General features: G+C 44.8%; 1 protein-coding gene across 10 annotated transcripts in view; it reads left to right on the top strand.

The window, feature by feature from the left end:
- Nucleotides 1-16,763, top strand: part of lilli (AF4/FMR2 family member lilliputian) — a 447,030-nt gene that overhangs the window by 212,139 nt on the left and 218,128 nt on the right. For all 10 annotated transcript variants that reach the window (XM_033478325.2, XM_033478322.2, XM_033478326.2 and 7 more), the window contains one exon: nt 12,536-12,722. In XM_033478325.2, the coding sequence (XP_033334216.2) occupies nt 12,536-12,722 (187 nt within the window). The remainder of the gene's footprint in view (nt 1-12,535; nt 12,723-16,763) is intronic.

Here is a 16,763-nt window from a genome sequence, read left to right as displayed (position 1 = left end):
GCCCGCTGGATAAGTGGTTTTTGGGACCTCTTGTCTCGGGAGCTGCGGCGTCCTATTCAAAACGTCTTTTCCGCCTCTGGAATACCCGAAGTTTAGAGAGAAATTCTTGATTATTTCACATTGACGCGTTCATCAGTACCTCATTCAATACCTCTTCTGCAGATCTGCATACACTGGCTCGAAGTGACCCAGTAAGTTACCCTTTGCACTCGAAGTCACTTTAACCGAAAATATAAAATCATTTCTCTAACTTATAGCGTTTCTACTTTATACGACAAAATGCATTTTATGCATATGAAATTGACTCTTGGGACTCGCACAACAGTTACATTCTTAACAATTTTTTAAATCTGAGCTTTGTCAATATCAAAATTATTTTAAAAGGTGGTATAACACGTTTTAGTGGTGCCTCAGAGTCGCCACTCGAGTGCGAAGGGTTAATTGGACATTCCTCGATGCATAATATTTTCAGCAATGACTATTTTTTATATCAAAATATCAAGCGATCATATAAACAGTATTTCGCAGTTCAGTCACTCTCTTATTCTCTTTCTCTATTACTCTCGTCTCGCACGTTTTTTCTCTCTCGATTCTCTCACGCAGTGCTCCTTCCATACTCTTTTCTCTCCACAAGCGTTCGATCCAGATTACTATTGTTGGCTAGAATCGTTATGCGATTGTAAACGTCACACGTCACACTCATCCTTCCAATCAAACATCGCGCCGTAATATTACATACTCTATGAAGACACTTACAACAGTAAATACAATAATTTCTCTTTGTGTTTGTGTTCCGAAGTCGAAGCGTTAGAACCGTTTTCGGTGTTTCATCTGCTTCGAATCGGGCGAAGGATTCGGCCGTGTGCTTCACCGCGACTGTCTCCGGGGCTATGATCGAAAAATGGGCCACGTCGTAGTCCCCGTTAACTGATTCCTCGTGGCCGAGGGTCGGGGGTCAGCCGGAATCCGTCAGCGTCCCCGTACCGTGAACTATCGACCCGTATAAAAAGGGCGAGCACGCTCGACGGTCCGTCGTAAAACATGGTCGCGATGTTTTATTGACCGATAGAGAGGGAGAGAGGGAGAGAGAGAGAGAGAGAGAGAGAAACATGAAGATAGAGACAGAATAAAAAAGAGAGAACGAACGAGAGAGGGAGAGGATGAGAGCGAGATAGAATAAAAGAGAGAGAGAATCAGAGAGAGAAAGACAGAGGATAAGAGCGAGAACGACAGAGAGAATAAGAGAGAGAACGAGAGAGAACGAGAGATATCCGTTGACCGTCGCGCTCGCCCCGATAACGTAATAATCCTTTATCGCGCGATCGAAGAGGACACAGGCCAGGCGGAAAGCTGGGAGTACCCTTTGAAACGGGGGGCCGGGCTTGTTCTTCCCAGAACGGTGACGTTTTTACGAACCGACCACGCGAATCGATTCGACTCGCCGCGGTTCACCGAACAGCTCGAACAATATTTTCTCTCTCGTCTTTGTCCGACGCTGACGCGCGACGTCCGTGTGCGGCCGCGTCCGTGTGTCAATAACTTTGTTCCAGAGCCGCGGGGAATGGCGGCCGGGGCGAGGGGCGCCCGGCTCGGTGGCACGGTCATTTCGAAAATAGAATCGGACTACACTCGGTGCAACGTGTGCTGCCCGCGTACGCCGATTTAATAAACGATTAATCGAACAAGACGCGGCCGACGCGAACGAAACGGTGCACGCAAACGTGCGGCGACACCTTTTCGGAGCTCGATCGTTGTCGAATCGTTGCGCTGCGAAATGCGAGCCGATTCCGAGCGGTGATGCCGGACGAATTCCGCTTGCAAAAATTGATCTTCTTTCTCGTTCGCCGCTCGGTTTTCAGGAAAATGTGCAGAGAAAGTCGGTCGCGCGCCGATTTTGAAACGCGTTGTCCGACGAGACTTACTAATTAGATTTTCTTGAAAAATTGCATAGCGTACGATTGCATTGATTTACCAGGGAAATTAAAGACGAATCTGGCCATAAATCTAGCGTTAAGGGAAAACGATGATTCATGCGTATAGCGGGACGCGAAAGTTTTCGCAGACTTTTCGAAACGGGACAAGTTCGTTTTTTTCTCTCCATTTAAGACCAAAAGACTCGAGGCGAACCGATCGCCGTTCGGCTCGGTAAATAACTGAAACGGGAAAGGTTAAACGGTCCGATCTGCCGCGTCGTTGTCCGGTGTTCACCCTCTTCTCGTTACCATTTCAAATGGACCGCGATTAACGCCGGTTAATTATTTCCGTCGGCGATATTCCGCGCGCCTCAGGGATCGGGCCGCGCCGCTAAATGATTCGTTGGAAAAACTCTCGTTCGCCAGGTATCCGACGACGCCCCGCCTGGTTTTAAAAGGTATCGGCTAATCTCTCTCTCCCTCTCTCTCCCTCTCTCTCTCTCTCTCTCTCGCCCTCTCTCGTTGGATGCAACTGTTGCTCCAGTTTCCGAGGACTCGTTGAATCGACGCGACCCTTTATACGCGAACGAGTTTTTTCTCCCTCCTTTTCTCTCCTCCTCTCTCTCTTTCTCTCGCTCTCTCTCTCGATCTCTCTCTCTCGCTCGTTCGCTCGCTCGCTTCTTTTTTCTCGTCTTTTTTTAAAACCGCCGCTACGATATTTGGAACGGAAGTAGGCTCTGCAATTCCTCGTCGACGGTCTACCGCCGGGTTTATAAATAGCCGCTATTAGCCGGGAATGTTTAGGAGAGAAAGAGTTTCCGATGCTCCTGCGGCAGCGGTTTCCCGGGTGCTCGAATCTTCCCAGTTTACGTCGCGCTATTTCTCGTAGACTGTGCGTCACCCGCGCGATAATATGGTAATCCGATGTGGTAATCCGATGCGCCGGTGTCGGCCCGAATAAACACGGAAGATTTTCAGACTCGACTGGATGCTGCGTGTTAAATTCATTTGCTTAGCTCGCTTCTGTTTCAAAGCAACTAACATATTTATCATTATTATTCTTATTATTCTTATTATTTATTATTATTATTTATTATTATTATTTTCTTCTTTTTATTATTATTATTTATTATTATTTTCTTATTATTATTATTATTATTCTTGATTAATGAACTTTATAAGCACTCTTATAGTACAGCTGTAATATACGATGATCGACACAATCGATTTCTTCTCGTAAATCGAACTATGCGACGTTTTCTCAAGTTATATTTCAACATATCCGCATAGCGCCATTCATTTAGCCTGCTCGGGTCTTCTCGAATACATTTGGCATCATTTAACGCCTGATTTACGGAGCGCTAAAAGCAGCTGTTCTCAAGTTAGTTTATAAAAGTAACAACAAGACATTTATTCTGATTTATTCGGATGAAGTATTATTATAATACATGCCACAAGCGAGGCATGCATTGAACAAATAAAACTCACGAATGAATCTTCACGATCTAAATAATCGTAAATCAAAAAATCGGTGACCCGCCATTTTGTCGGGTTTCGTGAACCCGGCGCGAAGAAATAGCCTAACGAAGGATAGCCTAACTATAGATTTTTCAAGCGAAGAGTAGAAATTTGCAATTTCGGTTCGCGTTCCGTCGCGGAATCTATCGCGAAAGAATCGGATAAATTGTTTATTATCTCTACAATCTAAATAATGGTAAATCAAAAACTCGATGACCCGCCATTTTGACGGGTTTCGTGAACCCGGCGCGAAGGAACAGCCCAACGAAGGATAGCCTAACTGTAGATTTTTCAAGCGAAAAGTAGAAATTTGCAATTTCGGTTCGCGTTCGGTCGCGGAATCTATCGCGAAAGAAACGGATAAATTGTCTAGAGCCGGGAAAAGGACCGGCAGACAGCGAAGAGAAATGCACTCCGCAGAATCCGGGAACGCACTCGAACTCTCCGGCAGCTGCAATCGACCGCGTCGCTATCTCGTTACCGATAGGATCATTAATCTTGCGCAGCACATCGTCGATATTTATAGGAGCGACGGGAACAAAGACGGAACTGTGCACCGTCTGCGATAAGGATAATAAGGACGTCTAACGCCGGGAGAGAAGGGAAATGCCCCGGGTATCGATTATGGCAGCGGCGAACGGCGAACGCGGTAGAACGGTAGAACGGCGAACGGGGGGCGCGGAAAAGTATGATACAGCCGGCGGGATGGTAAAACAAAATTTACGGACGAGCGCGCCGGATCCTGTGCGTTCGGGAAGCCCTCGTGCTCTCGTGTGTCGGACGATCAATTGCGCCCGTCTGCCGGCGAGAACGATTCACCGGTACACTCGATGACATCGATAGACGCGTCGTCGACCGGTGAATTGTCGGTCGGGAAATTTTGAAAATTGTTTGGCCGAGGCGGCCGCGAGCCCCGCCGCCACGGTCCCGCTTTCCATTTATCGGGGGGGCGCTAATCACGAAAACGCGCAGGCTTCGTTAGTGCGATGAACTTTGCCGGCTTTTGTGACCCGTCGCGCGTCGCCCCGATATTCGATGAAGCTCTCTAACTCCCTCTCTTCCCTCTCTCTCTCTCTCTCTCTCTTTCTCTATCGCTTTCTCTCTCTCTTCCTCTCTCTCTCTCTCTTCCTCTCTCTATCGCTTTCTCTCTCTCTCTCTCTCTCTCTCTCTTCCTCTCTCTATCGCTTTCTCTCTCTCTTCCTCTCTCTCTCTCTCTCTCTTCCTCTCTCTCTTCCTCTCTCTCTTCCTCTCTCTATCGCTTTCTCTCTCTCTTCCCCCCCCCTCTCTCTCTCTTCCTCTCTCTATCGCTTTCTCTCTCTCTCTTCCTCTCTCTCTCTTCCTCTCTCTCTCTCTCTTCCTCTCTCTCTCTCTCTCTCTCTCTCTTCCTCTCTCTTCCTCTCTCTATTGCTCTCTCTCCCTCTCTCTCTCTCTCCCTCGCGCGCGCTCGCTCTCTCGTCGCACTCTTCATTGTAATCTCGAAATCTGCTGGTTAGAGCCGAACCCGGCAACCCGAGAAACTCTTGACGATTCGGATTGTTCGATCCGCAACGCGTTTCCTCTGCCGAGTGGATGTTCCTAATTCGAGCGTTTGTCGGGCCGTTCCAGTTGACGGGATTATTCGCTCGTTTATGTAAGCGCCGCTTTCGAATCTACCGGCCCGCCCGTGAAAACGCCGCGACGCGCAAGACCACCCCGTTCGGAATTAATAATTAGCTCCGCCGGATATATTTTTCTACGCTCCTTTAGTCGACGAAACCGAACGCTGGCTCGATCGAAATTGAATCTACGGCGCGAACAGAACGGACGGACAGTTTTAACGCTAGCTTTCCGTGAAAATAACGCGTTGAAATTCACGGTTGTTGATTTTTAAAGATACATTTGCGGGGAGTTTACTCCGTGTATTTTTTGTTACTTTTATTCAAATTCGTTTCGTTGGTTTATATTCTCGGTAAATGACCCGTTTTTAGAGTACAGAACGGGAACATAATGATTGAAAATCATTTCACTGTCATTTTTATGTCTGCTCGTGATATGCAGGGTGACTAAAAATAGTCGCTTTCTTGATCGCTCCTGAGCAGCAATTTAAAGGGAAAAATTCGATCGCAGAATTTATTTGTGCAATCGAATCTAAATAAAATCTGTTTTGAATGAAGCGACATATCGTGTAGTTTGATCAAAAAATAGTTCTCGCACAAATAGACCGGACCGTGCTGCGTTAAAACTGACAGAGAGGATCAACGAATTTAGCAGATTAGATGAACAGTTCGTGTTACCTGTGTAAAGTAATATGTATCGGATTTATTCGGGTAGTAATTTGCTTTTTCGAAAAGGTTTCGTTTTGTAAGGTTATTGAAAAAGCGCTCGATTCAATATTTCGCCAATCAAAAACAGGACATCTGCGGCCACGAGATTTCAAAGCTCTCTCAAAAATGTCGAAACGTTACGTAGGACATCGTTAAATAATATTTGTACTAAACATTAAAAAATCATCCTTCATTTTCTCGCGAAAGAACGATTTAACTTTCCGAGCGTCTCGATTAATTGTGATCCGTAAACCTTGACATAACCTTTGTGAAAGATCATAAAAAGGTAGACCAATTTTTTGCCGAATCGAATAAAAGTGTTTCCCAGTTTACAAATTCGATCGCTGAAAAAATCTCCAAATTCTACGATGTAAATTCTACGATGCGATCGTAAAAGACTTTGAGCGAGCAAATGAATGCAATAATTTCTCCCTAATTTCGCGTTGAGATTGCGCACAAAAATGGACAATTTAGGGAGAAGTGATACGATTCTTCGTGCCTTCCCGTTTTTATAGTTACCGATTCTCAACAACTATAAAAGCGAGACGCAAGGCTCGAATAACTGTGTTAAATAATTCTGAATAAATCACACGTTAATTATGGTATAATTAATGTAAAACATACGTTCGCTAATGAGCCGCAGTTGATGCTTGCCCGCCGAAATAAATAAATCGTTAATAACAAAATAAATAAAATTGCTTCGCGATCACTTTGGAAATGAATTAGAGAGGATCAGAGAGAAATTACTGTACGTACAGATTTCCGCGGACAGTCGATCGCGGCCAATTAAGCCGTAGTAACGGCGCGGCGTGGTATCGATGTCAGAAATTCCGGGAGTAGTCACTCTCGCTCTCGGATGATCGATCCATAATTCATAAACTATTCATTTTCATCCGCCTTGGCCAGTCGGTCGGCCCGAAATTCTATTACGGCGCGTCGTCGCCGAACGGAGCGCGGCGGCACCGCCGCGCCGTTTCCCCGAATTTCCACCGCAGTTTTCGATATTCGCCGGCGGGGCGGGGGTGGGGTCTTTCGGCGTTATCGATACGCTTCGAATCACGTCGCAATCCGTGCGATATTTGTATTCGATTCGGGCCGGTAGACGTTCCGGGACGCGATGGCGTGTGCGTCTGGATTGCGCCGACGTTTTATCGGCGTATTGCGGCCCCTGGTAAACTAACACGAAATATGGATTCCCCTCTGTAGCGAGTCGCGTTTCTGTCCGCGTCTTCTCACTGGACGTTCGCAGCGAATTGGAGCGGAGACGACGGAGAAACGAGTCTTCTTCGTTCATCTGTTCGTTCGTCTATTCGTTCATCTATCCCTTATTTTACGTTCTTTAGATTTTTATTTAACCATCTGTTTGTTTATCCGATTGCGCGTTTTCCTAGGCGATTCTCTTGCTGTTTATCGAGTTGTTAATCCATTTGTTCATCTATTTGTTCATCTATTTGTTCAACTATTTGAACATTTCTCCGCGAGCCTTTTTAATTACTGATTTATATATTAATTTATTTCAGTGTATACGGTAATGTCTCCCTAATTGACGCTTAGATTGAGGCACAAAATTGGACAATTTGTAAAGAGGAGATACGATTATTCGAGCCCTGCGTCTCGTTTTTATAGTTGTTGGCAATCGGCGACTATAAAAAACGAGCCACAAGACTCGAACAATCGTATCTCGTCTTCCCAAATTGTTCTGAGACGTTACTGTACTCGTCTAATCTTTGATTATCTGTTCGTCCATTTATCAGTTTGCACATAGTTTGCGCATAGTTTAACTGTTCATTTATTCCCTTCTCCACGTGATTTTCTAGCTATACTTGTCCAACTATATGCGTCTATCGATCCAACTATCTGTCCGTTCGCCGCGATCTAATCTACTGGTTTACCCAGCTGTCCGTTCATTTGTCCCTGTATCCAGCTATTTAACAATCGGTTGATGCGCTTTCCTATCTATTCATCCTTCTATCGGTTAATCTATTTATTTATCTGTCTATCTTTCAATTAGCTTCTCCAGTTATTCACTTAACTGTTGACCCATCCAACCGTCTGTTTATCCATCGGCCCATCAATCTGTCTATTAATCGACTTATTTAGCCTTCCACTGTTTAATCTATCGATCTCTCTAGGTGTCGCTTTAAGCGTTTATTTAGCTGTTCGCACAGTCGTGCATCTGTTTGTTCATCTGCCTCTCCCCCCCTTCCCCCCCCCCCCATCCGGTTATCCGACTATCTAACTAGCCGTGATTTTATCTGCCTAATGGATTTCTAGATGGATCTGCACATTTCTACCGATTTATCTGTCACTCCATCTATCTACGTAAGAATCTATCGATCCGTCTGTCAGTCCGTTCAAACGACTGTCAATCCAACCGCCTTCCTGGTCTTCTATCCAGCCGTTCGTCCATCTGTCAACCTGCTTAGCCGTCTCGGAGATCTTCTAAAATCATCCGAAGTCGACTGAAATCATACAAAATCGTTTATAATTATACGAGGTCGACTAAAATCATACGAGATCGCCTAGAGTCGTTTGAAATTGTCTAAAATCGTCTTGAATTCTCCAAAAATCATCTGAAATCCCCTAATATCATTGGAAATCGTCTAGAATCATCCGAAATCGCCTAAAACCATCCGAAATCGCCTAAAACCATTCGAAATCGCCTAAAACCATTCGAAATCGTCTAAAATTATCCGAAATGGTTTAAAATCGTCTTAAATTGTCTAAAATCATGTGCAATCCTCTAAAATCATTGGAAATCGTCTAGAATCATCCGAGATCGCCTAAAATCATCTGAAATCATCTGAAATCGATCGAAATTACCTGAAGTCATCTGAAATTGTCTAAAATCACCCGAAATTTTCTAAAATTGTCTAAAATCATTTGAGATCCTTCAAAATCGCCTAAAATCATCCGAAATCACCTAAAACCATTTGAAATCGCCTAAAACCATTTGAAATCGCCTAGAACCATCCGAAATCGCCTAAAACCATTCGAAATCGTCTAAAATTATCCGAAATCGCTTAAAGTCATCTGAAATGGTCTCAAATCATCTGCAATCCTCTAAAATCATTGGAAATCGTCTAGAATCATCCGAGATCGCCAAAACTCATTCGAGATCGTCTACAATCGTCCGAAATCGTCTAAAATCAACTGAAATTGCCTAAAATCACCCGAAATTTTCGAAAATTGTCTAAAATCATCGGAGATCCTCCAAAATCGTCTAAAATCATCCCAAACCGCCCAAATTCATCCGAAACTGTCTAAAATCGACACGGTCTCCGTACATCTACATTCCGACTTCCCGATCGCCTTTATCCGACCAAAAGGAACTCCCCGAGCCGAGGAATTCCATTGCGTGCAGGATACCACGCCGAGAATAACTGGCACGTTTTAGGAAACGCCCTTAGAAACGGGAGACCCGACGTCGACGTTTGGACGCAAATAGAGCGAGAGAGAGAGAGAGAAAGAGAGAGAGAGAGAGAGAGAGAGAGAGAGAGAGAGAGAGAGAGAGGCAGCGAGAAGAGTGGCTAGAGAGGAGAGATCGGTGACGAGAGGCACACGGAGCAGCTGCAGCTGGCGCAAACACCTGTTTAGCCGCGTTTCCGGCGGCCGCGTATCCTGTGCCGGATCGACGATCGTGCTCGCCGTATTTTCTAGATTATCGCCGATTTCGTCCGGGTCTTCGCTATACCCGCGCCATCCCGGCGATTTATAGACGCCGTCGCATCCGAAAACCATCGCGTACTCTCCTTCGGCCTCCGCAGCCGAAAAGCGAGGCGATCGCGGCTGCGCCCCGAATTCGACGCGATTCCGATCCGCTGGTCCTGGCCGTCGGATAATACGTCGCGCCGGTGAATGCATATCCGCGCGGAGTCGAGATTAAACCAGAAAAGAATCGATAATTTCCGTGGCGCGGTCGCGATCGATCCACGGTTCGCGTTCATTACCGGGGCCGGTTTGTTCGCAAACCGCGCGCCGCCAGCAGCATTTCGTTCGTTGTTTCGTCCATTTTTTTTTCATCTCCCTTTCTCTCTCTCTTTTCTCGTTCGCTCTCTCTCTCTCTCGTTCTCTCTCGCGCTCTCTCCCTTCCCGGTTTCGCCGGAAATATCGACGAGAGGAATCGCGACGCGGGGAAGATTGGACGGCTCGATAACCGGGACGAGCGAGAGATCCTGGAAAATTCACCGGTTTTCGACGGTGAACGTCGAGTAGAGGAGCGAGAGAGAGAGAGAGAGAGAGAGAGAGAGAGAGAGAGAGGAGAGAGAGGATAGACCAGACGAATCCGCGTCGCGGGCCAGAATTCGTGCGCTCTCGCGTTCGATGGAGTCCGGGGCCATTGGCCGACGAGCCGGCGACGGACGGATATTACCGGCGCGGCGCGGCGGCGAACCATCGCGCCTCGTTCCTCCGAGCGAGCGCGTACGCGTCTCTTCCCATTTACGAGTTTAGATACGACTGATTTCCTGGTCGCCGGAGATCAGCCTCTCTCGCGGCCTGGACGCGGCCGCGGTTGATATTTGCGGCGCCGGAGGAGATATCTCGCGGAAACCACGTTTCTCTCCTTAACCGTTCGACCGCGGACGATGCTCTCGGATAGAACCATCGATACGAACGATGCAGATACAGATAAATTAGTCGCCGCGATGACCGGCTGTCGCATGTCATTACGATGATAATAGTAGGAAAAGAGAATCGATATCGATAATAAATTAGTAATTATAATGACAACAAATTTCGTTTAATTTGTTCAATCCTGGAACTATATCGAACTCTTAATCCTTTGACATACTTTGAGGAGTTTGTCACGTGACGGAGAAGTACTCATACGTTAGGTAACTCATGAATAAAGTAACAAATGAATGCTATTCCGTTCTTTTTAGTCTGAATAAAATTCTGATTTCTTGTCGGCAAGAAATAAAAGCAATGAATTGTCTTCTTTCTTCTTAGAAATTATTGCGATTGAAAAGTTGATTAGAAAATCATCGTAACTAGAAAGATAATGGTACGGCGAAGGGTTGGCAGCGAACCTAACGAGCAATATTGGTGATCGGTGTGCATTGACTCATGAGAGTGAAAAGATAGAATTCATGTAGATTACAAAACTTGCTCCGATAATGCGATTTATTCGATCATTTTCGACGAAGAGATCTCTGAAGTTTGTGGTATCGTAAAATGAAAATCAACTAACTAACGCGTTTTGACTTCCGTTAATCTTTGCTTTCGCTTATTTACGCATTCACCGTTGGAACCGTAGCATTGCCAACTAATTGAAACATTAAACTGTGTAACTTTCAGTAACTTGAACTTTGAATACGTCTCACCGTCAAAGTTCAAGTTACTGAAAGTTACTGAAAGTCTCACCGTGCGTAAAAAGCTAAGCGAAAGCTGCGCATCTTCGCAGCTGTCTTGCTACCATTTTACATCTAGTAAGATAAGAAAACTTATCAGATTGAAAATGCGACGCCAAGGGGGTCATCGATTCGCGAGAAATAAATGCGCGATAGAAACAAAAATACCGTAAATAAGGTTCACGAATTATTTAAAATATAAGCAAACGACCGAGGCAAGAAAACGGCCGCGCGTAAGAATCCTCGCGAACGGCGGCCGATTGAAATGAGAAGGTCGGAATTAAGATCTCGGGGAGTTAATTATTTGCGTCTCCTCGGTACCTCGTTGATCAGATTTCTAGGTCGTTACGTCCACGAAACTGCAGAAGTTCCTAAGTTCAGGAACCGCTCTTGCTTGCTGCTTCATGCTCCGGCACACTAGAACTTGCCAGCAGCAGCGGCAGCCACCAGCGTATAGTATGCGAATAGTAAGCGATGAAATCATCGGTGTAGGTGTACGTATACACCGTGGATCGTAATAATTTTCATCCTATCGTGGTTGCACAAAAGTCGACGGGAATGACGTCACGTGTTCCGCCGATCGGAAATCGGCGAGAGCACGTCGTTCGCCTTTCACGGATTTACGGTGAAAAGCTGCGGCTGGAATTAAGCTCTCTATACCCTCTCCAAGATATTTTCACCTAACTTAGGGTATTTCTTGCTAGTAGTTCAAACTATTTTTCTATTTATACCGAGGGTATTTCTATCGATCGCCGCAAGAATGTCTGCAAAAATGACGCGTAATCGGAGCAACTTATTTCATGCTGCGACGACAGAGAAGACAAGAATTCTTGTTGAAATTATATCTGCGCTATTCTCGAAATTTCAGTTATCATTACAGAAAAATTAGACACGCAAAAATTGAGCACCGAGTTCGCTAAAAAAACGCACTTAACCCACATATTATTGAATTTATATTAATTATATACTTATAATAATTTAATCCAAACAACGACAAACCATAAATATTTAACCACTGGAAAATAACGTCTTTCGACACACTTGACACACACCGCAATTGCAACAGTTAATAATTCATTCGCATTCAACTGTCCTCTCTCATTTTAAAGCTGCATTCTCTCCGAACGTTCTTCCGCGCGACGCTCGCCAATTAACATTCGCACCATATTCTCGATAAAATAATCGCGTACACGCATAACTGCCACGACGGTTCAAGTATTAATACAATCTCTCGCACTCTAATCGCACGCTTTCCAAATAAAGATTCGTTCGATCGCGCGACTCTGCACCTGGCAAGATCAGGATCAACGATTTCCACGGCCGTTCGAGCCTCTAGATGAAATTAGACGACCATAGATGGTCGCACGATCTTGGCAGATGGAGAACAACTATGATAGAAAGGTAATGATCCAGTCGGAGGTGCTAACCAGGCAATTGTTTTCTGTTACAGCGTGGAGCGGGACCGGCTTCGGCAGCGGGAACGAGAGGCCCGCGCGGCGATGTCGGTCCAGGCCGAACAGGCGGCTGCAGGAGGTGGTCCTGACACCAGACACCATCACCATGGGCACCATAACCACACGCATCACCATAACAATCCACACGGAGTCGCCGCGCCGCTGTTCCGCGCTCCCGTTAGGGTAAGTCTTGTACATCTTCGCTATCTTTTTTTCTGTCTCTCTTTTTCTCCCCTCTCTATTTCTCTCTTCTCTGATCTTATTTTCCTATCGTTTACGGATACACACACCCTCTTTCGCCGACTACTCCCGGAAAAGCTCGCCGGCCTGTTCCGGGAACAGGATTAACGGATCCCCCGGGACGCTCGCTCGCGACGACTAATTCCGAGGCACGCGAGCAAGGGCGCTTTTTGTCCCGACACGCTTTCCCGAAACGTATTCCGTGGTGGTATATTCATCGCGTTAGGCTTTTCGCTGCCGCTGGAACGGCGGCGGGGCGAGGGGGGACACCCGGCCTGCAACGGAAACACGTTTTGTACTTAACCGGTGCGACGATTTGAATGGCCGCTTTTTCTGGCACACGCTGCGGCGGCGGCGACGTGTTACCACCGCTGCTACTGCTTAGGCAAATTCGAATTTCCGTCGCAGTTTCCTCTAAAGACCTCGTTTAACCGGGATTTTTTGTCGCCCGGCTTTTGTGCCGCGCGCGGTTTTTTGCTAAGCGCTGCGAAGACCGCGCCGCGAATTATTATTGCCGGCGTCGTGCGCGAATCCGCGAAACGGAAGGGTTGGGTTTGTAAATATCGGCTAAAATTGGGTGAATATTAGGGAAGGAAAATTGGGTAAATTTTCGGTTTCCCTGTGATGAACGCATTTACCAGGATTTAATATTTTATTATTTATTGTAGAAGTTGGGGGAATCGAGGATTGCTTCTGTTCCGGAATAAAATCACAGAATCGATTAGCCGATGGGTTAGAGATAAATAAATAGATAATGGTTTCAGATAAATGCAGACGCGATTTTTAAACCACAGATTTCCGATAGACGAGAATGAGAATGTGTGTCGGATAGAGTAAATTATTTTCTGATACACAAAAATATTGAGAATGTACGTTGGATAGAGCAAATAATTTTCTGATTGACAAGAACAGCAATGAGAACGTATGTTGAATAAAATAAACGATTTTCCAATAGCTAAAAATATCATTGAGAATATATGTTGAACACAATAAATATTTCTCCGTTAGACAAAAGAATCAATGAGAGTGTATACTGAATAGAGTACACAATTTTCGAATACACAAGAATGTTAACAAACATTTATGTTGACTAGACTAAGTAATTTTGCAATAGAGAGAAACATCGATGGAAACGTATATCGAACGAAGTAAATAATTTTCCATTAGACAAGACTGTCATTGAAGAATATCTGTTGAATAGAGTAAATAATTCTCTATTAACCCTTTGCACTCGAATGGTGACTCTGAGGCACCGCTAAAAAATTGTTACATCACGTTCCAAGATAATTTTTATATTATCAAAGTTTAGATATAAAAAATTATTAAGAGTCTAACTGCCGTATGAGTCACAAGACTAAATTTCATGCGCATAAAATGCACATTGTCATATAAAATGGAAAAATACCATAAGTCAAAAAAATTAATTTCTGTTTACAATTAAAATGGCTTCGAGTGCAAAGGGTTGAGAAAAATTATCAACGAGAAGAATGTATGTCGAATAGATTAAATAATTGTTCAATAGACAAGAATATTAACAAAAACCTATGTGCTATATATCAAATAATTATCCAATGGAAAACGACATCGCTAAAAGAATATATACATTAACCAGAGCAAATAATTATCCAATGGAAAACGACATCGCTAAAAGAATATATACATTAACCAGAGCAAACAATTATGCAATAAATGTAAACATCGCTGAAAAATTATGTAGCACATAGTGAATAATTATCGAATGCTTATCGAACAAAAACGTCACTGAAAGGAAACGATTCGCAATAATCCAACCGACCGATGAATTAAACGAACGAATGAAATGAGAGTTCGATAAACGGTAAAAAGGACGGCAAGATTCATCGTCTAAAATGGAGGCTGGGGATCGCGAAGGAAGCACGCGTGGGTAAAACCGTAATAACGTAAGAGAGTCCGAAGCAGAGGAAGCCGAGCAGATTAATTTTCCGGGATCGCACAGCGATGCTTGTAAAATGAACGGGTTATCAGGAGTATCGGGCCGGCACTCGATTTCCACGGTACACACATTAATGAAAGTAAAACAGTGCAATCGGTCGAATATGCTTCGCGGCCGGGGCGCGGTATAGGTTGCTCGTATTACATAATATTTTACCGTTCCGCGCGCGGAATTATATAAACCGCAATTAACGGCTGATCCTTGGATCGTTAATATTCGACGCGGCGGGCCAGGACACTCGCCGCGCGAGTAGAACAGCCGCGTGCTCGAACGAACGCACAATGCGCCGTTTATGCGAGCGTTCGGGCACGAAAGTTGTAATTTTTAGATCGATCGATCATCGACCGAAATGCCTTTAATGATTAATCGAAGAAAATGCAATGATGCGTCCGATTTGCACGCAGAAAATTGTATACGATTACATCGAAAAGAATTCTTGTCGCCTTTATCCTTTTTATCGAACGAAAACTTTTACGAGGAGTTAGTTTCGTTAACAATAAATTATTGTTAGCCGAATGTGCCGAGCAACATTTTCAGAATGATTTTTTTCATCGATTTCGCGTCGGTGCCTGAAAATTCGTAGCGATCGTTTCGCGTACAATGTATGATTTCGAGAACGGTTATGGCTACGTATTTTGTTAAATAACTTCGGAAGATCGCAACTTTTCGCGAAAAAAGATTTTATGACATCAAAATGTGCTGTCCGACGAATATATCGGGATAAGAATCGCAGGATATTTCGAGCCGTTTCGTTTTTTAACACCGTACACAAAGTGTAGGAAAATAAATCGAACTTAATTGTTTCATCTCGAATGAATTATTCTATTATTTGTATTGTAAAATTTCTATGGATTAATTGCAATCATTTTCTACGAAGATTACTTCGTAATGTGACCCTTTGTTCGTAAACAAAATGTAAACAAGCTGCGTTGTGAAGTGACTTGATTTCGCCTGAAATGAATCTTCTGCTCGATTTGTTGAACTCATTCTGTTGCTAAATATGATTATTTAGACATTTTAATTGCGTTTATCGTATCCTGCGTTTTTCGGTGATTTTTTCGAATGTTGTTCATCGATGGCCGCACAAGTTGGGACGCGCGGAAACAGGCGCAACAAGCGCGATTCGCGTGACAAATGGCGGATCAGTTTTCCGCCCGTTTGAATCTGTCTCCATTCCGTTCGTCAAGCAACCGTACACAATCTGATGGATCGCACTTATGGTTCCAAAGGCTGCTGCGTACGCGAATCCACTCGCGAATCACCACCCGCCGCTTTGTTAATATTAAACGAGACGTCGTTTCAATTCGTTCCCGCCGCGCCGACGTCGCCCGTTCGCCTTCGTTCAACGAAGATATCCTCGCTCCGCTAATTTGCGTATTCTCGTCGTGTGGCTGCTTCGAATGTTTTTTTCTTTAGAAATGTTTTTCCTCGACGAGAGGACGCGTCGCATGAGAGAACCTCGGCTCGTTCTCAACTACACGCTCAGCGGTGTGTTTTCGTCGTTGATTTTCTCGTTTCCGCGAGTCGCGCGAACGAGATTCCAAGAGGATTCTTTTCCTTCGATGGTGGATCAGTTCGAAAGTGTACAAGAAAGTTAGACGTTCGATTCGTTGACGCGTCAATCGACGCCGGTTTCAATCGTTGCCGCGGCATCGATTCGCGAAACACAATCGCGCGCTCGAACGAAACGAACGGCCAACTTCTGTGTTGGCTGTTAATAAGATCGTGTCGACAGGTGGATCCGAATAGGCCGCCGCGGGATATGCAAATATTGTGCTTGCATCGACTGCCGCGTGAAAACTCGCTTGTCATCGTTACACGGATCTCTGCGCATGCGACGAACTTCGACAGGTTGTTGACTGAATTATGCGAACCGCCGCTCCGTCGGCTGCTTTTATGCAATAGAGTCGGCGAAATTTCATCTCGGTCGCTGGCTCGGTTGCTTCGCGCCGACTTTTGCAAATTAAAATTCTCAGGTACATTCGTTTTCTTGTTTCACACGTTTTTTTCTT

The sequence above is a fragment of the Megalopta genalis genome, chromosome 3, assembly GCF_051020955.1.
Source record: "Megalopta genalis isolate 19385.01 chromosome 3, iyMegGena1_principal, whole genome shotgun sequence".
Lineage (NCBI taxonomy): Eukaryota > Metazoa > Arthropoda > Insecta > Hymenoptera > Halictidae > Megalopta > Megalopta genalis.
Note: the sequence above shows the minus strand (reverse complement) of the source record. Positions and strands in the feature narration are given on the sequence as shown.